Source organism: Pristis pectinata, chromosome 2, assembly GCF_009764475.1.
Source record: "Pristis pectinata isolate sPriPec2 chromosome 2, sPriPec2.1.pri, whole genome shotgun sequence".
NCBI classification, from domain to species: Eukaryota; Metazoa; Chordata; class Chondrichthyes; order Rhinopristiformes; family Pristidae; genus Pristis; species Pristis pectinata.
In genome coordinates, this window is record NC_067406.1 from 84,109,398 (window position 1) to 84,129,848 (window position 20,451).

Consider the following 20,451-nt stretch of genomic DNA (forward strand, 5'->3'; position numbering starts at 1 on the left):
ACTGAACCCTATTTCTCCTTATGTTGTTAGCTCTGACATAAATCATTACTTCCAGGTTATCCCCAACTCTTTCCATATCTGTTTCTGAGCAAAACCCGCCCTGTTTTCTGGGACTGACACAACATAAAGGACTCTGCAAGAAAGAAATGGAGATATAAAAAATAAATTCTCTCTCTTCTATCTTAACTGTTATTTCAGTGCTTTGTCACAGGCAAGTTGAATAGCTGTTGGCTCAATCAGCTATTAGGTATTCCACAAATGTAAATCCACTGGAAATAGGAAAGTCCCAGGTTTAGTTACACATCCTGTGTTGAGTTTGCCATTTCAGCTTGAGTTTCTACATTTGGGATTGGCCTCCTGGGTAGAGCAGAAAAATCAGTCATGATTCCCACCAATAATCATTCATCTCTGCTAAACAATTAATGTGAGTGGACATCAACTTGATTTTGTATCTTCACAGTCAAATATCAATTCACAGTGTTCAACTCAGGAGTGAAGGATTGCTAATTAAATAACAGGTACTGGTGGAGTTGGTGTTGTCTGTGGAATCAAACTTTAGATATAGTCAGTATTTCCAGGACTCGATGTGAAAATGTTGAGTAAAGCAAGCCTCTTTATTACAACAGACAGAAAGTAAGTTGACACAATTACAAGCTACACAAACAACAGAGACAAGGCAAACTTAGCAGCATTTATTTTAAATTGTTTCAAATTCTACAATTAATTTAATGAGAAAGCATTTAACTCCATAATATGCAAACAATATTTGCTTCAATAAATGGGTAAATAATTCAGATCAGTTTTTAAACTTCTAGCCATTTTTCCCTTTTTACATTTCATTTCTGTATTCACAGAACAAAATTCCAAATTTCCATCAAAGAAATGGCCTCGAAAGTCCACTATTCTCCCTCAAGAGCTTTATAAGCCTATTGCAGTAATTATGACAATAAATAAATACACAAATTCTAGATCTGGTATTCTGTGGTTACACAAGTAGCTATTTCAGATTTTACTAGGTGCTTGTCCAGGCCATTTCCCCAATGAGACAACATTTCAGGATTTAGTTCAGATGAGATACACACTATGCAGAAGTTGGATGTGGGAGAGATAATTCAGTAAAATGCCATAAAACAGCAGTTGGGCACCATTTTCAATTCTAATTGGGCTTCGTAGTGTTTAACAAAATGTCTAAAATGGTTAATGCAGCCCTCACACTTGGCAGAATGTTTTTTGTTTTTTTTCCTCTCCTTTGTGGGAATCAGAAATTATAAACACCACTACATCCTAACTAAATCAATCAAACCTAATATCTGAATGGAATGATATTAGTGTATACATATTCCAAAAGACTGAGCATAATAGTGCTTTAGGGATTCATAGAGTCATACCAATTCTAGTTACTTGATTTCATTCATCTTCACCTTCCCTGTTATTTTGGCAAATGTTTAGAGGCAAATAGATTGAAAATATGAATATACCAATAAGCCCTAGCTTTTGCTGAGATCTAACATTAAGAGTACATTAGTTTAAAACTGGATTGTGTCTCCTTACAGAATTAATTGTGCACACAATACACAATTACTTATAAGCTGCCGTAAACTCGGGTTGGATAGAAGTCCCAGAAATATGTCTGCGTGGGATTCTTTTCCAAAATGAATGTGGCACATTACTCGAGGCCAGTAACCTCATTTATAAGCAAAATAAAACCAATAAAGTTCAAATCTGTTCACAGTTCATTAAATAAATACTCCAAATAAAGAATATATCGTATCTACCTTTCTCAGAATGTACTGCACAAGTCAGCATTAGTTGCCAGCAAAGTTAGTTTTAAAGAAATACATTTGAAAGTTGCATTAATGGTTAAGTGTTTGATGGTTCTGGGCCTGTAATCATTGGAGTTTAGGCGGATGAAAGGGGGCGGGGTGGTCAGGGACAGAGTGTGGGAGAAATCTCATTGAACCTACTGAATATTGAAAGGCCTGGATAGAGTGGACGTTTCCAGTAGTGGAAGAGTCTGGAACCAGAGGGCACAGCCTCAGAATAGGAGGATGTCCCTTTAGAATAGATGAGGAGGAATTTCTTTAGCTAGAGGGTGATGAATCTGTAGAATTCATTGCCCCAGATGGCTGTGGAGGCCAAGTCATTGGGTATATTTAAAGCAGAGGTTGATAGCTTCATTATTAGTAAGGGCATCAAAGGTTACAGGGAGGAGGCAGGACTATGGGGTTGAAAGGGAATAAAATCAGCCATGATCGAATGGCGGAGCAGACTCAAAGGGCCAAATTGCCTAATTCTACTCCTTTTCTTATGATCTTAAAAAAATCTTTCTACAATTCATTATCACACTCACCAACATCAGAAGTATACTCTATATTCTGAGGATGGCCTGAGATGGTGGACAGACAAAAAAAGTGACAAGCATGTCTTAAGTTTATTGGTAAGATTACAGGAATTTACAGAGCTGGCCAGTTAGCCCACCATGTCTACACTAGCCAGCACTTAGTCCATTGCCTATTAGGTCATACTTCAAGTGCTCTTCCAAGTATCTTTTAACTGTGGTGGGGATTTCTGCTTCCATCACCTTGCAGGCAGCAAGTTCCAGACCCCCAATTTTCTTTGGCTGGAGTTATTTTCCAGCACTCCCCTCCAATCCTTTGACTAGGAGGAGATTGTTAGGTATCTAATTAGTCAAGGTATCAAGGGATATGGGGATAAGGCCAGAAATTGGGGCTAGATAGGAATAGTATTAGTTTAGCTCATGGAGCAAACTCAATAGGCCAAATGGCCTACTTCTGCTCCTTTGTCTTGTGATCTTGTGACCACAATTTAAATCTATATCCTCTTGCTGACCACTCTGCCAAGCAAAACAGATCCTTCGTATTCATCCTTGTCTAGGCATCTTTTAACTTTCTGCACCTCAGTTAGATCTCTCCTCAATCCACTTTATTCCAAACAAAAGACCCCAAACTAGCTAGTTTCTTCTCAACTACAATTCTTCAACCCTAGCAACTTTCTCAAATCTCAACTACAGCTTCTCGAATGCCTTTGATCTTTTCTGTGAATAACTACACACAATACCTCACTGCTAAAGCCTAACTAGTGTTTTATACAATTCTAGTATAACCTCTACTTTTATTTTCCATGCCTTAGCTGGTAACAAGTATAACATATGCCTTCTTAAATCAACCAACTACAGCCTCGAGCTTTCTTCCTCACTGTCAATCACATTAATACATTTGCAAATGATGCCAAAGTTGGTAATCATAGCTTCTACATTTAAACCTACAATTATCAATGTATTATTCCAAAAAAAAGCAAGGGACATTGTACAGAGCTCTGCAGAAACCCACTGCAAACAGTTTTCCGATCACTAAAACTTTAAAACATTTTGTCATTGGGAGAAAGTAATCTAACTCGCCATTTTTCCCGACGACAGCATATGCTTTTACTTGTCTATGAATTTGCCAAACAGGACTAAAAGTCTGTGTAGGCTACATTAAAACATTGTACCTTCATTGACCCTCCTTGCCACATTTTCAAAAATTACAATTCAGTTATTCAAACCCAACTTAACCCATCCATGCCAGCTGCCTTTTATTAACCAATACCTTCCTAATAGTGATTTATGTTGATATTTTCCCAATAATTTGGCAATGATTGCCTTGTATTTGCTAGGTCTCTCTTCCTCATTTTTAACTAATGCTATCACATTGTCAGTCTTCCAGCCACCCAGCACCAGGCCCATGAACACAAGAAAGTGATTAGAACCCATGCTAAAGTGTGTCCCAAAACTGAAATGTAGCTAGGGTAGTGACTGAAAAAGGCATTGATGGAATTTCCAGAATTTGCTGCTGAAATAGTCATGTGTGATCACCTTGTTCATAAACCCTGTGCATTATTTGGCCATGAGAGCATCAACTATTCCACTTAATTGTATTTTAAACAGCATTTGCAGAATAAAAATTCCAAACTAGAATCCTGAGCTAAATTCCTCCCTCGTAATAGATAGGCACAGAGTTCTACTTGGTTATGCCACTAAACTTAGAATTTAAACCTGCTCTACATTGTTAACAGGATAAGCATACTAAGCTATTACAATAAGTGGTCTCTGGTTGTTTCAAACTATTTTCTTCTTGCTTTCCCACATACTAGGTTCAAGTCACAGTTGAACTTACAAGGGAAAACAAGGCCTTCATTATGTGCCCAGCAAATCCATTCCCAATTTAGGTCTCTAGTGAGAAGCAGGCAACTTTATTTTGTTGTTTACTAGTGCTAACATACACACATAACTTTGGTTAATCTGTCATTACACAGTTTTGGCTATTCATGTTTACTTGACATTACTAATAAGCTTTTTAAAATTCATTTCATTAGCATTGGTTCTTAGATTTAAGTTGTGACCTTCTTCCCTTTCTATTTCAGCATGCCAACCTCACCTTTAATTTACTGAACTGTGGTCAAATCCATACATAATGACAAGGCCAGACTTTGGTTTATTCAGATGCAAGAGAAAATATTTGGTGTAATATGCTGTTTTATCATGAGTAAAACACAAAGAATACTAGAAACATCACTTATTACTAAGACAGTTTAACTCATGAACAAAGAACAGCTGATTATCCTGGAGTAGTTTTGTCACAATATTAAAAGACAAGTGGATTAAATAAGGGCACCTATTAGAATGAACTCAATCTTATTAGATATGGTGCATTGCATCCATCATAGGGTCTTGTCATTATCATTTTTATATTCAATTAAACAGTACAATGCTTTACAGTCACAAGAAAAAGGACAAATGGATATTTGCCAAGCTATTATAAAGCATTACAACATGACTTGGTCCATATTATGACACATGCATCTCGTTTGTATCTCTTCCTCCCTCTTCTCAATAATCTCATCTCTCACAGTCTGAATAGCAGCCAGCTCACTGGTAACAAAACCACTGCAATTTCCTTTCAATAGTTTTTAAAAATATTAGGAGGCCAAAAGTTTAGTTATCATTTGCATTAATTAAATGTCTTTTGTTGTTTGTGGGTTTATCACCCCTTTCAAAAGCATTTCTGGGGAGTATCTGAAAATAACATTCAGCACAGCCAGTCAGGTGATGCTCTTGGAGTTGTAACAGTTTTGATTTTTAATTTTTGAAAATCTAATACATAAGCAACAGGTGATAAAGGAGTCAAAGAGGTTTAATTTTAAGTCAGAAAAGTTTTAAAACCAGCTTAAAGATCTGGAATGTTTCTCGTATCTTGTAATTTGTCACTTCTGTGTAAACTCCTCACCAATGAGCAAGGCATTTTCCTGCTGACCCTGATCCATACATGCATGAGACAATTCCTCATGGAAAATCTAAACCCTCAAGCACAAAGTTTAAATGTAAAACATACACTTATTACATGATTTGGTCTCAAAAAGATTAATAGCTATTAATATCTTCCCAAAACACAATATGTGCCACAACTGATGAACCTTATAGAAAGAGATTCCTATTTTTACCTCCAACTCTCCTTATCACACAGTTATCCAAAAATCACAGCAGTTTTCCCAATTCATCACCATATCAGAATTAAATAAAACTCATTTCAAATTAAACAAAAAAAATTCTTAATCACTTACACTTAGACAGCAAAATACCCAAACCACTCATTTTCTCTTCAATAACTACTTTCTATTACAAAGTTCACATTGATTTGAATAAATACAAAATATCAACATCACCAGCATGAACATGGAAACAGATTCTTGCAAGTTTAATCACTTCAAGCCCAAAACATTAATGTTTATTTTATTGCAAGAGCATTACTTCAGCTTGCCAGAGTGGGGATCATTTCACAAGCCTGCTGCATGAATCCATTATACTGACAATTTAACCCAAATCTCCTGAGGTCAATGCACACTTGATTAATATACAAATATGCCCTTTAAACAATGTACAGGGCATTTGCTGTCACTTATTACATTAGACCATTGATGGCAGATTAAGCAGGGCTTTTTGCAGTCAGTAGAATATAGTCAACACACTCAAGGACTCGAGTTAAATTGAGAAAAAAGTGAAAAGGCCATAAAGCGAAATGTATCATCATTGTCACAAGCCTGAAATGCGAATGACTATATTTCCAAGTCAAAAAAAAACAACAAATTTAAACATATGAAAACTCTGCTTGGAATTTTGAGACCATTTCTTTTCAAGCACTTCCATCCCCAGTCCTCATTTTGCGTGCTTCAATCATTTGTTTAGAGGCTCTTTTTCGATCACTTGCCAAGCCAAGCCAACACATGAAATCAATAAAGCATGTTGTCGGGTTCAGCCGAAACCCAAATTCACTTGTTGAGTAGTCGAATGGAAATGTATGGTGATAGTTGTGGAATCCTTCCCCTGTAGGTAGGGAATACAGCAACTTTATTATTAATCCAAAATATTCTCCATAACCATTTTCAGGGCTGTAACATTATCTGATTGGATATCACATTTTATCTGGTTTTATTATTCCCTTCACCCACCTTTTTCCTCATAGCCAACACTAACCAACCCCCCCCTCCCCAAAATGTTTATCAATGACAGTTAAGCAGAGCTTCTTCAATTATTAATCCTTTTCTATCAAATCCCTAAAATGTGTAATGCTTAATCAGGCAGTGGTGCCCAATTTAGTTATTCACATTACATGCAAATCAATTATTCAGAAAACATGATGATCTGCAATTTTAAAATACAAGAGCCACTCTTTTGTAATTGTGACACTGCAGCCAACTTGAAAAACATCTCACATTATCATCCAAATGCATCTGCACTAGAAGCTTATCACATAAAAATAGTAAACTATAATGAGTACAGGACAACAACAATGTAGCACTCATAACACAGAAAAAGTCTCAAAGCACTCCATAGATGCATTATCTAACAAGATTTGATAGTCATATTAGGGCAGATGGCCAAAACCTTGGTGAAAAAGGTAGGCTTTAAGGAGCACCTTAAAAGGAGAAAAGAGAAAACAACTTAGGATGGGAATTCCAGAGTGTAGTTTGGCAAATGTAGACACTTATACTAATGGTGGAATAATTAAAATCAAGAACATTCATTAAGTGAAAAATTGAGAATCACTGATCTCTGAAGGTTGATAATCTGGAAGATACGATATAGATAGGGAGGCAATGGAGGGTTTGAAAATAAGCACGAGAATGATGACTAACTAGGAGCACATATGGGTCAGTATGAACATGAATGATGGATGGATGAATGCAACTTGGTGTGAGATGGGACAAGGGAGCGTACAGTTTCGGATGACCTCCAACAGGGGGTAGAATAAGTGAGAATGGCCAGAGAGCATTGAAATAGTCAGCAGCTTGGAAACCTAACAGAAGATAATGTCTTTGGTCTTTGTAATGTTCAGAAGAAATTTCTTCTAATCCAGTACAAGATGTCTGATAACTCTGCAACAATGAGGGATCAAAAGAGTCGAGAGAGAAAACTGGGTTTTGCTAGCCCATTCATGAAAACAGAGCATTTCCCATATTACTGATGAGCAAAAGTTGTTGGAGGAAACTATCTAGAACTAATCAGCTCAGCAGCAGGAAGAGAAGCTATTAGGTGGTGACCTTCTGGCTTTGACTAGATAGACAAGAATGGAAGATGAATGTGGGCTCTATCAGTAGGACAAGGGTACAGAGGTACAGGAGGAGGATGGTCTAGTCAAGTGTGCCAAAGACTGCAGAGGCAGGACAAGATAGCTTTGGAGGACTTGAGAGGTGAGAGCAACTAATCTTATGCTTGAGTATAAATGGGACAAATTACTTGTTTTACATTTTATCTTTCTAAGAGGTGACAATCTATGTGTGTGTGAGTGTTAGTAAGGATGGGGTGGCTAGGTTCATTATTCTTGGCCACAAAGAGGAAGTGCACTACTATTGGAAACTACATAAAGGTAAACATGCACATAATTTTTGCTCAGTTTTTTTTGTTTAAAAAGGGGCCATCAGAAATGACACTCTGAATTAGAAAATCTCCAGGTCTGGGTATCATTAATTCAAGTATTATGACAACAGTGTCTTCTATCAGGCTTGGGTTGCATAGCATACTCTGCTAAAATGCAGACACAACCAAAAGAAAAGCAAACAGGTGCTAGAGTATCTGGTGCAGCTGTGCTGTTGGGGCAATCAACAGGGTAGAAGCTGAGGTTGCAGAACATAATATTGTTTTACAGATATCCACCTGGTGTTGTTTATTTTTTTTGAATGATATGGGCACCACAAATACTCCACAAGGAGTAGATCATAGTTGTGGTACACCACGGCACCAGATTCTAAGGTGGTGGGGGGGGGGGGGGGTGGGGGGGGTGGAATTGAAAGAGGAAGATACAAAGAAATTAATACTCTAATTACAGTAAAAGGGATTCTTTCTTCAAAAACAAATCAAATCTGCAAATAACTATGCAGCAGAATATAGGTCAGTTACAGATATGGGTGAAGAAATGGCAGTTGGAGTTTAATTCAAGCAAGTGTGAAGTGTTGCACTTTGGGAGGTCAATTGTAAAGGGAGAGTATACAGTTAATGACAGGGCCCTTAACAGCATTGATTTACAGAGGGATAGCTCTCTGAAAGTGGCCACGCAAGTAGATAGGGTGGTAAAGGCAACATATGGCATGCTTGACTTCATTGGTCAGGACATGAGTATAAGAGCAAGGAAGTCATATTGCAGCGATACAAAAGAAAAAACTTAGGTTAGGCTGCACTTGGGAGTATTGTGTGCAACTCTGGTCACCCCATTACAGGAGGCTTTGGAAATGGTGCATAAGAGGTTTACCAGGATGCTGCCTGGATTAGAGGGTATGAGCTATAAAAGGAGAGGTTGGACACACTTGGGTTGTTTTTCCTCTGAAGTGTCAGAGGCAGAGGGGAGACAGGATAGAAGTTTATAAAATTATGTGAGGTGTAGATAGCGGTCAGAATCTTTTTCACCAGGGTAGAAATATCAATTACTGGAGGATATGCATTTAAGGGAAGAGGGAAAAGTTTAAAGATGATATGCAGGCCAAGTTTTTTTTAAAAAACATGTTAGGTGCCTGGAATGGCTGCCAGGGGTAGTGGTGGAAGCAAATATGATAGTGGCTTTTAAAAGGCTGTTAGACACATGAATATACAAAGAATGGAGGGATAGATCACATACAGGCAGAAGAGATTTAGTTTAATTCGGCAATGTGCTCAGCACAGACATCGTGGGCCAAAGGGCCTGTTCCTGTGCTGTACTGTTCTATGTTCTAAGTAAATTTTATTTAAAGAAGTACAATACCAGCAGTTTCAGGCTTCTACTGTAAGATTAGAAACCCATTAAAGTCCAAAATGAGAGCACACAAGTTCTGTAATAATGAATAAGGATGTGAAAATTAATACAGTAGGAAAAAAAGTTGTGGGGATTGAAGTAATTTAAAAAATCAAAATGGAAAAATGAAATACTTTAAGTACGTTAGAAAAAGGAGGAAATATCAGGTGGGTCCCTGCAGAGAAGTTTGTCAATTTGCACATAATGATCAAAGAACAGTGCAGGTATTTGATAAGTATTTAAGGTTGGTCTTTACTAAAGAGAAAGATATCAAGAAGAGTTGAATCCTGAAGTGATGGGTCCTTAGACATCACTGCGAGGATATTGTTCTGAGTTTCTCTGGTGGGAATTCTGGGGATACTGTGTGGGATCACAACTGATTGCAATGGTAGCTGATCATAAAAAAAGGAAATTTTCAGCACACATCAAGTATGATCCTATGCTGAAGGACTGGACAATGGAGATTATAATCTCCAATTTTAAAAGGGGTATAGAACTAATTCATGATTGTACTTCATACAACACTTGATTCTTTGGGGAAAGCATGGTTAATAAATGGATAGTCCTGATGCAGCATCTCAACCAGAAACATTGACAATTCCTCTCCCCCACTGCCACTGATGCTGCTCGACCTGCTGAGTGCTCCAGCAATTTATTTTGCAGATGCTGGAATCTGAAGCAGTCTCCTGTCTCTATAATGGATACAATGTGCATGAACTGTAGGAAAGTCTCCTACTGACTTAAATTTTTCACTTCCCAATTCCATAGTCTAAACTTATTCTGCAAATAGGATAAGTATAATATTAGGAGCAGATAATAACTTAAAAATTAAAAGATAATATTTCTAGAATGGGTGGAGGTAGGCCACCCACTTTATCAAGTTCTGTTGAGGCAGCGTCTCAATATCTCAATGATTTAGATACAGGGCTAGAACAAATGGTGTCAAAATTTTCACATTTCACTATAACTAGGAGCGTTTTGGTTACAAATTATTAAGGAAGCTGCTCAAGGACTTTGATAAGATGGCATAATGAGCCACCATAGTCAAAAGAATGCAATATTTATTAAAGTAGGCAAGGTGATGTGAATGAGCAAAGGATCTGGGAGGTACAGATTCAAACGACAATATTGGTAACATCCAAGGCTGATGAGCAAACTGGCAAACTCAAGATTTCGGTGGTGCCAGATGAGCAGATTTTCCAGCCTATTGGATGTTATTCATATTAATACCACAACACACTCTTAATTGAGAGATATTACATAGTACCATAACAAACTCTCCAGTAAATTAGCATGTCTCAGGGGAGCACAGGAACCAGGGTCCCTGTGAGCAAGATAGAAAACTATTGGGATTTCTGAATGTCCAGATAGTAGATTATCAGAGTTTTAGTGTAAAATTGGATTGAGTAGTGTGTTTCTGTGTTGTATCTCTGGCCTTTCTCTGGCCAGTTACCAGATGAACATGAAGAGCTGCTATGCTGCCCAGGTGTGCTCACCATCAGCCACTATGGAAACAAACATTGTTGATGCAGATGTTGCATGCAAGCCATTGTGCAGGTGTCAGCAGAGCTCCCCGACAACATGAGAGTGAACTGGTGATGAAGACAGATCTATCCTGACGTATCCAAGTTTGGCTTACAAATAAGGTCAGATCACTTGACATTGTTGCATCGCCACTTCAAGTGTTTGATTTTAAACACCTCTGCTGGTGCAGTTGAGGCTTTGCCAGCACAGTGGGGCTCAGAGTCAGAGGTAATGTCTTCAGGAGACAAAGGGAAGGCAAGGTGGTAGTTCAATTACATCACTAAAGGGATGATGCTTGGATCAATGTGGAAAGAGTTCTATCCAGAGTTTCTGTTAACCCCTTCCTGCTGTCAAATGTTAAAACAACACTTGCCATTTAAAAATGCAACCAACTTGGATTGGTTTCCTACTCACCAAGTGCTCCAAAAGTAACAAATCTGTTTTCTCTCGGACTGATGTGCTTGTCATAGGGTCTGTTTCCATACATGTGAGCAGCACTGTTTACCAACCAAGTGACATTCAGAGAAATGGTGTATCGAAGGATGGAAGCCAGGAAGTACGAATTCCAGAGACTCTCCCCCCAGAAGTACCAGGGGATAAAAGTTGGCATTAAGAAACACATGATTAAAACAGAGGTCTTGTAATACCTACAAAAGAGAACAAAGCTTAGTTGCAGTTACCAGCACAAGCTTCATGAAAAAGCAGAATAATCTGTACTTCTATCCAAGGGGAAAACAAATAAACTCATAAGTATTAAAGTGGCTGGCTGTACAGAGCATTAAAATCACTTTCTTTGAATGGCAAGAAACAACCAAAATGGCTCTTTTGGTACCTAAGAATAATCTACAAGGAAGAAGAGTTCTTGTTGCTCTACATCAACAAAAATGTGATTTAATAGGACAAAATTCAGCAGAGGGCTTTACGATGAATATCAGATCAATCTGCATCATTTTTAGCAATATTGGAGGGTATTTTAAGATCACACAAAAGTACATAATGTTTAACCAATGTTAAAATGATCCAGGCTACATGGGCTCAAGAGTTGGGAAACCCAAGTAAATAATGGAATTTAAACAGAAATCCAATGAGCTTGCTTGCTGGTTTACAAGGCTTGATCCTATAGCTTTAGTGGAAAGCCCAGATGGGTGCGTAAAACAGGATTTCTTCCAATATTACACCAACATTACTAGGCTCATTGTGAGGACCCTTTAATGCAAATTCCAGGCTAACTTCTTCCATTAAATGATGATGAACAAGGTACGAACAGTTGATTCACGAGGTCAAACAGAAAACTATGGGAACTATAGGAACTAAGGAAACTTCAGTAAAGAAGCCACATGTATTTTGGATCTGAAAGGATGGAGAAAAAGCAATGAAGATTGAGTTAGATGGGGCAATTTTAACTTTGAGCAATAGTATCAAAATTTGCTGTCCACTGCATAATCTGTCAGACTTTGCTTTCTACTAAAGTGCAGAGGAGAGAGCAAAAAAAAAAATCAGCTGGATCCACAATTGGTGGACATTTCAACATCAAACACTTTATACGAGTCCCTGAGCTTCCAGTACTTCTGAAAGGCTACAGTTGAGAAGCTGGCACCAGTACAAGTTTCATAGCCAGATGACGACCTCCTGTAAATCAATGGTCTTTTGTTGTCTGAACTACGTTTGTTTGTTATTTCCTAGCGAAGTTAATTTTCCTATGGTTCATTTTCTGCAATCTACTTAACAGAGTACACATTGTTATATTGCATAGAGTTTTGTCCCCCCTTGTGAACACACAATATGGGGTTTTCTGAAGTATACTTTCCTCCCTCTATTTTTCTTCTCCCAGTTCCTACTATGAAAGCACCAACTTCTCGACAGCCCTAATGACTGTTACTAGGACACTGATTCATGCCCAAATCCATTCATATCTAGCTATAGAAGTCACAGGACAGCAGTAGGACCCAGACGGATCTTGACTTTTAATGTCTAGATACACTGAAATCGCACCTTGAATATTTGAAGCATAGACAAGAAATATTTGGGATCTTCCAGGTCTGTCTATCTTAGCATCACTAGGATTTCACCATCCTTTGTGACATACCATCTGGACACCACTCAATAGCTTACTGTACCTTAAAAATGTATAAAACTTTAGGAGACAAAACCTATGAATTCTAAAAGTAAATTACATACGTTATCAAGGCTGCTTTTGAATTTGTGGGAGTTGAATAAAGAGTTAAATGCCTGCATACATCACTAAAGATTGAAACTATAGCAAGTGCTGGCATACTGTTCAGTCATAGGAACCATCACATTTAGACTTGATGATATCTTTGGCAGATATCCACATTTGAGTAGACACAGTCACCAAATAATACTTGGCAGCTGGAATCCTGGCTTATTGTATTTCTTTTTGCAAAGTCAAGGGCAACTAAAACCAATTCTGATATCCCTGATCAAGAATAGACTGAGATTTGAAACTGGGGTCTTCTGGCTTGCATGACTGTTACCATGCCAGGTAGTACCTCATCAAGGTCACTTTACAGCTTGAAGGTGAACTTTTTACACATTTACAGCTTTCTTCTCGGGTCTGTGATTTCAATCCATATGTCATTAGCATTACATATTTAATACCATTTTCCAGTGCAGCACCAAGTCAACTGGATGACCTTTTAAAATCCAAGCTGAGAATTGTGAAAAGTAACATGCAGCAAGTTATTGATGAAAGACAAAATACAATGGAAGCCTTTGGATACGATTCAAATAGAACTTACAGGCTTCAAAGTAACCAACTCACTTGGAAATTGCTCATTAAAAATGCAAAGGAACCTGGACAGAATTTTCACTGCACATCCATACGAATGCCTTAGTATTTTGGAATACAGGATCAGGAACGATTTAGGTCATCACTCCTTTCCTAATTTATGAGGCAAGTCAGTCTCAAAAGACTAAGGAAACAAATATAAAATGCAAGGTCTATGTTTATTACTGCCTCTGACAGCAGCATCCCTTGGGATTTACTTGTTCAGATGAAATGATTCAATGTCCATCATTTGAAAAGCATTGAGATTTTTTAAATTAGAAAATAATTTGGAAGCAGATGTGACTATTCTATTTTCTTCACTAATAACTGGTAAGATAAACACATGCTCAGAAATACATCTAGATCTTTTAGGTAGATACAAAGCTTTTACCCAGCAAATGGCAAACAACTAAAAAAAACTATAGTACAAGTTTGACACAGAAGTGTAAGTAAAGATGGACTGGAAGCATGATTCTGTAGAAAGGAAGAACACAGCTGTATTTTTTGTTTTTATATTTATCATAATTGGGGGAAAATGACAAGTCACAAGTAGAAAGGACAATTTTAACTCTGAACAATGGTGTCAGATTTACTGCCCATTGCACTCCAAGCCAGACTTCCAATGAAGTGAGCAGAAGGAAAAATTAGGTTGATCATTATTTGGCAGTCATTTCACTACCAATTTTATACCAGTCCCCAAGCTTCTACTACCTCTGATAGCTGCAGTTGAAGAGCTGGTAACAGTATAAATATAGTAACTGAATGATCAACACCACCCCCTCCCCCAGTAACACCAGTCTGATTTGATCTTTTGGGTTCTATGCAGCATTGTGAGAAGTGGCCAGTGAACATTCTACTGACTGGTGTGAACAATGTCACTACCTTTCATGGTAAAGCAATCTACCCATCAGACCTGCTATCACGAGCTAAGATCCAGCTACACAATTCCTGGTGTTTGCTGCTCTGCCACTTGAGTTTATGCAAAAGGTATCTTATGCTTTAAATGTTGGATAACTTTGTTTTAGGGAAAAAATAACATCTCAAATTACTTGTCCCCAACAAGTATGAAAAAAAACAAAATCAGCCAAAGTTACTGGTGCTGACCACTATTCAATAATTTCATTTGAAATGGTGATATGTGGACATCAGGCAAGGATGGAAATAGAAAAGCAAAAAGGAAACTGCAGGTGCTGGAAATGCTCAATAAAAATAGAATGGTGGAAATACTCAGCAGGTCAGGCAGCACCTGGAAAAAGAGAAAACAGAGTTAACATGTCAGTTGGGCCAAATTAAGCCAGGTTTTGAAGTCGTCCCGTCTCAGAGCCTATCAGTGCCCCAGTCAAGGATTACACATAAACAAGTGGGCAAGCTGTCTGGCAGGAAGGAAGTGTTTCAAGACCGTCCTTACTGCACATCATTCAGCCAAGAGAATGGAGCAAACAGATCAAAAGAGATGGTTTGGCCAGCAAAGAAATGAGCAGTGAAAGAATAAAGAGGTCTGGTATTGTTCCAGTTAGATACAGGTTGAAGATTTGCTCCACAGGTTTAATTTTTAAAAAGTTCTGCTTAGTATTTTGTAACACATTATACCCAAAATTTAAAAAAAAATTCTTCCTTATTGCTAATGACGATCATCGAGCACATATTTGATCACTTCCAACAGTATTCAGCAAGCACAGGAGGCAGCAGTCATGATTTTGAGAAGCACTGCTCTGACAGGCAAGTGCACTTTTTTAAAAAAAAAGTAATTTGATGAGCTCGTTATTGCAAAGTAATGCAGATAGCTGGCTTAAATTTTTAATTTTGCGGAAGTAAAAGAAATCCAAACGTCTGAATGACATTTTCAGCTAACGCAGACAGGCAATGCAACTCTGAAATGACACAGTATGTTAAAAATTTCAGCTTCATTACCACAGAGACATCTGCAAGTTACAGTAGCTCACAAGCCTCATCACATCAGCTGTAGGGAATGATACAAATAATATTGATCAGTGCCTGAGATAGGGGATGGAATCCAAGTGCGAGTGTGTTTATCAGTTGAGTTGCAAATAGCTCAGAATGCCCACACTAAAGTGAAAACATTGGCATGAATACTAACTGACCAAAAAGTTACTTATTTAAAACAAGTTTGTAATACCACTTACTCATTGTTGTTGTTGGAATAAAAATACCAGAAAGTCTACCATTAACAACATACGCTCACTGCTTCTGAGGGAAGGATAGAGTAATAGTTTGAGCACCCCAGCTGCAGCTGATCAAAACACACCAGGTTACATTTCAGATTACTTGAGTAAAGTCTCTTTAAAAGGGAAAAAAAAATCCTCAATATTTAATATTAGCAGAGCAAGCAAGTATTGCAATATATTCCCAATTTTTTCCCTCACTCCACAGTGCTTACTTTCTCTGGAACACAACAACAGGATCAGCAAGGAGGTCACTGACATCCAGTTTCTTTCCTTTTTCCGCCACATCCGGGTGCTTACGAACAAACAGCCAGCCGATATGAGAAAAGAAGAACCCACGAGTGGCATTGTGAGGGTCGGCATTGGATTCTGAGTATTTGTGATGTACCCGGTGATCCCGAGACCACTCATAGATGTCATTCTAAGGAAACACATGAAAACAGATTAAAGACCCAGCCATTTTTGAAGACTGCTGTATCTCTGTTCCAGGTCATCTTACAAATACAGTGCAATTCTAAGAAAACCATGCTTTCAGCTCACAGGAAGACTCAGGATCTCACATTATAAGGATCAAAAACTGTAGGAGTTCCCATTAATAATAAAGTGACTAAATCCCTCCTGAGCCAAGTGTCAGGTTGGTCAGAATCATAGCTCTGCACATCAAACATTTCCTACTTGACTAAGTTAACTGGGTCACTCTGTAATTCATAGCCACGGTAATTCAGTTTCTTGTACCTTCTGAAAGCGTAGCCAAATTAGTATATCAGGGATACACAATTGTCATTGTTCCTGTGTAATAAAAAAAACATGGAACAGTGGAGAGAAATACCCTTAACAAATTGTCCATTGTAAAGCATACTGTATCCACTTGCAAGAAATTAAAAGTTTAAAAAAAATCAAAATTTGAGCATTCTACTAATGAATTGTGGCACAGTTAGGACTTGGAAAGTCTTAACAAAATATTAGAAAATCCATGGTGATTTTTTTTTGTTATACCTAAAGATACAATCGTACTGACAAAGGCTTTTTATGATCACACCAGACCCCACAGACTGCCTGCTGTATTTCCTTGTTGCCTGGGAACTTAAGTTCATAACACTGTAGAGTTCTGTAAAATTCAGGATGTGCTTCAGTAGAACATTGCAGGAGACAGGACAGAACTGGGAGTGGGCAGAGGATTAAAGCAATGGGCAAACAGAAGCTCAACACCACTTAAATACAGTTTTCCCCAAAGTAGTCACTTAATTTCCATTTGCTCACCATAACTGAGCAGCTAATGCAAGAACAAGATGAACGGCCAAATACTGGCCCCATTACCTGAAAGACGAGGGGTTGTAAAAGTGCTAGGCCAGGGTGCTTGTGAAGGGCATGGCCAGACACAGAACTGACAAAGTTATTCATTACGCAAATATACAAAGAATCTAGGCAGATAAGAGTTCAGGAAAAGGACACTCAGATTAGAAATGCAATTGGTGAAAAGGTTTTAAAAGCATGACTGAGGAGATAAATGCTAGTCAGGATTCACGACTTAACCTTGCATAATACTAGTGGTACAAGAAGATATTGTTGAAGCACACAATGGATTTTCTGGTCAGGATCTAATAAACTTGTTGTCATTTGCAAACAAAAATAAAAAAAGGCCTCACCTTGTCATTACTAATCTCAAAAGAGATTCTGTACCCAAAATGGGCTCTAATCTCAAACCCAGAAATTAGAAACTAAGCCTCTGGGACAAGATACTATGCCAACTTGGAAAAAGTGGTTTCATGCATTGAATCAGTGATCAAGAATCTCTATTTTACAGTATTTGGATGATTGATGCTGTTCTGTTTTTTTGTTCCCAATACATGTCATCAGCTTTAAAAGCTATTTTTGTCCATTCTTGATTTCATCATAGAAATAGAATTTCCAGATACATTCTCCCAAACATTTGATGTGAAGGGGAGGAAGGTGAAGCAGAATCTATTTCCATAAGGGTTAAATCTCTTGATGCAAAGCAGTGTTCCCTCTGCCCACTCCCTCCATAGTGCCATCAACTCTAGGTTCCCACTGGAAACAAGTTTTACCTGATGTATGCAGGAAATGTACTTGCAGTAGATGGATCATAAATTGCTGTTATTACATCAATATATGGAGGAAACATTAATAATTTTTAAATCAATATATACTTACTTAAGGGATAAAAGCCCCACAGGAAATGTGGTCCACATCAATTACAGTCAAGGCCTTCTATATTTAAAAAGTAATAAACCCAAGGAAGGATTTTAGAATTCAAGAAATTGAAAGTAGAATGAGAATAAACCGGCAAGAGACAAGAATAATGTAATTTTTTTAAAGATATTAGATTAAAAATGATGAGTGAATGTAAACATGGCTCCCACTTGATGAGAAATTATAACAAGAAATAAGGAAACAGCAGAGACCAACAAATATGTTGCATCTTACTTTTACAGTGAAAGTCTCAAAGCCACTCTGGAAATACTGGGGAACCAGGGAGGTTTAATAAGAAAGACCTTAAAGTAAAGATCTCTCCTGGACCAAATGGACTACAGCTTATGGTTTAACAGAGGTGCAACAGTGATAGAAGTATTGGTTTTGATCTTGTTCAATTCCCTAGATTTTAAGAATGGCCTCTGCGGATTTGAAGGTAACAAATGTGATTTATAATGGGGGTGGGGAGAAAAGGCAGAGAAGTAAACTAAGCCAGTTAGTCTGAAATGAAAAGAAAGCAAATGGCTAGATTCTATTAAAATTATAGCATCAAGGCTCAAATTCTTGACATGAAGGACAGAGAGTGCACAATTTAATAGGGATTAATGGAAGTGAAATAATGTTTGACAAATCCATTAAAAAGGTTTTTAACAGGGTAACTAAGAAGAAACAAAAAGGTTTAATGAGGTTGTCAAAAAGCATTTGATTAGCTATGACATAATAGGTTAGGGCACAAAGATATGGATTAGAAGCACTGGCATGGATTGATTAATGGACAAAAACATACAAATATACAGGAATTGTTTGTGGGTTGGCAGGCTGCAAATAGTGGAATATAGCAAGGATTAGTTATTTACAATGTCAATGACTTAGATGACAGGGCCAAATGCAACTTATCCACCCTCCTTGATGATACAAAAGGTTTGGCGGGAAATTAAACTGAGCAGGAAATAGAATTTCCAGAGTAATATAGGCGGGTTAAACGAGTGAGCAAGAGCATATTGGATAGGGAATAATGTGAGCATATGCGAAGTTGTCCATTTTGGAAGGAAAAAATAAAACATGTTTTTCTATTTAATTGAGAAAAGAATTTTGAGGAATCACAAGTATAGCAAGCCAAGAGGAAAGTTAATGCTGCGTTAGCATCTATTACAATATGACTGAGTTAAAGAGTAGTCTTACGAAAATTACAAGACCTTGGCAAGATCACAACTGGAATAAAATGCAAAGTTTTGATTTCCTTCTCCAAAGAAGAACCTGATTGTGTTGTAGGGAACCTTGTAATGAGCATTCACTAGAATGGGATGGTGTGATCTTAATGAATCAGAAAATTTTTGAGCAACATAAGATACATGCTGGATAGGTGTTGTCCTTTACTGGAGAAACTAAAACTAAAGGTTAGAGACTGAGAAAAAGGAGTTATCCATTTAGGATAGAGAGAAGTTTCCTTACTCAACTGGTTATGAATTTTTCAGAATCTTTACACCAGATAACTATGGATGTTTGTGTTAAATATATTCAAAAACAAAATTAGATTTAAAAAAAAATTACACATCACAGAAATCAAGAGAAATTGGGATAGTGTATGAAGATGACACTTGAGATGGATGATCAGCCATCAGCTTACTTAACAGCAGAAAAGGTTCAGTGGCCCAAATGAGCTACTGTTGCTCCTGGTTGGCAAGTTCTTGTATAAAGAAACCAACTTTCACTCAACAAGTTTTCAGATGTTTCATTTTTAAGGACACCAAGCCAAGTTGCATTATAATCACTAGAACCTGAACAAACATTTGTCACTGGAAGTGAAACAAACATCATGTCTCAAAGGTCAGGAGAAAAGAAACAAAACTGCCTGTTGCATTCTACGTCTGACCTGGAACCATTTTGAGCCAATACACACGATGTGAAGTTTAAGGATGCTCCATTCCCAAGCACCAACATCTTTCATGGTCAGAAGTACCTTGGTAAGAATCAGGACTTGCTGTGGACCAAAAAGGCAAACTTGCTCTGCTGGGATTTCTATTCCACCTCTTTAATCATGTAAATCTCCCAAATATTTACCTTGACTGACATCTCTTTTAATCATCTCTGACTGGTCATCCCTACCTATGCAACATGTTCACAGGAGGTACAAGAAACACAGCCCACCAAGTACAAAATCTATAATTAATCATTAATTTCACTCTTATGTACAATTTGTTTATAAAGAGCACATATTCTGCACCACGGATGGCATTTTCCACTCTATTCTTCCAATGATCAGTGAATTCACCAACTTAAGGTCAACAGCCCAATTAAAATTGCAGACAAACAAGTTAAGCATCAATTTAAAAAAAAGTCACAAATGCAGTTTTCAACAGTCAGTTCCCCGTCCCCCAATTCCTAGGCATTATTTCTGTATTAACATAATGTTTTAAGAAACCTCCCT

At 37.7% G+C, this 20,451-nt stretch overlaps 1 protein-coding gene across 1 annotated transcript in view; it reads right to left on the minus strand.

The window, feature by feature from the left end:
• Positions 1–672: 672 nt before the first annotated feature.
• The window catches only part of LOC127586897 (stearoyl-CoA desaturase 5-like), a 52,838-nt gene continuing 33,059 nt past the window's right edge, over positions 673–20,451 (minus strand). Inside the window, exons 3-5 of the mRNA XM_052044918.1 lie at positions 16,028–16,233; positions 11,256–11,488; positions 673–6,379 (exon numbers count right to left, since the gene is read on the minus strand). Of these exons, the coding sequence (XP_051900878.1) occupies positions 6,189–6,379; positions 11,256–11,488; positions 16,028–16,233 (630 nt within the window). The 3' untranslated portion in view covers positions 673–6,188. The remainder of the gene's footprint in view (positions 6,380–11,255; positions 11,489–16,027; positions 16,234–20,451) is intronic.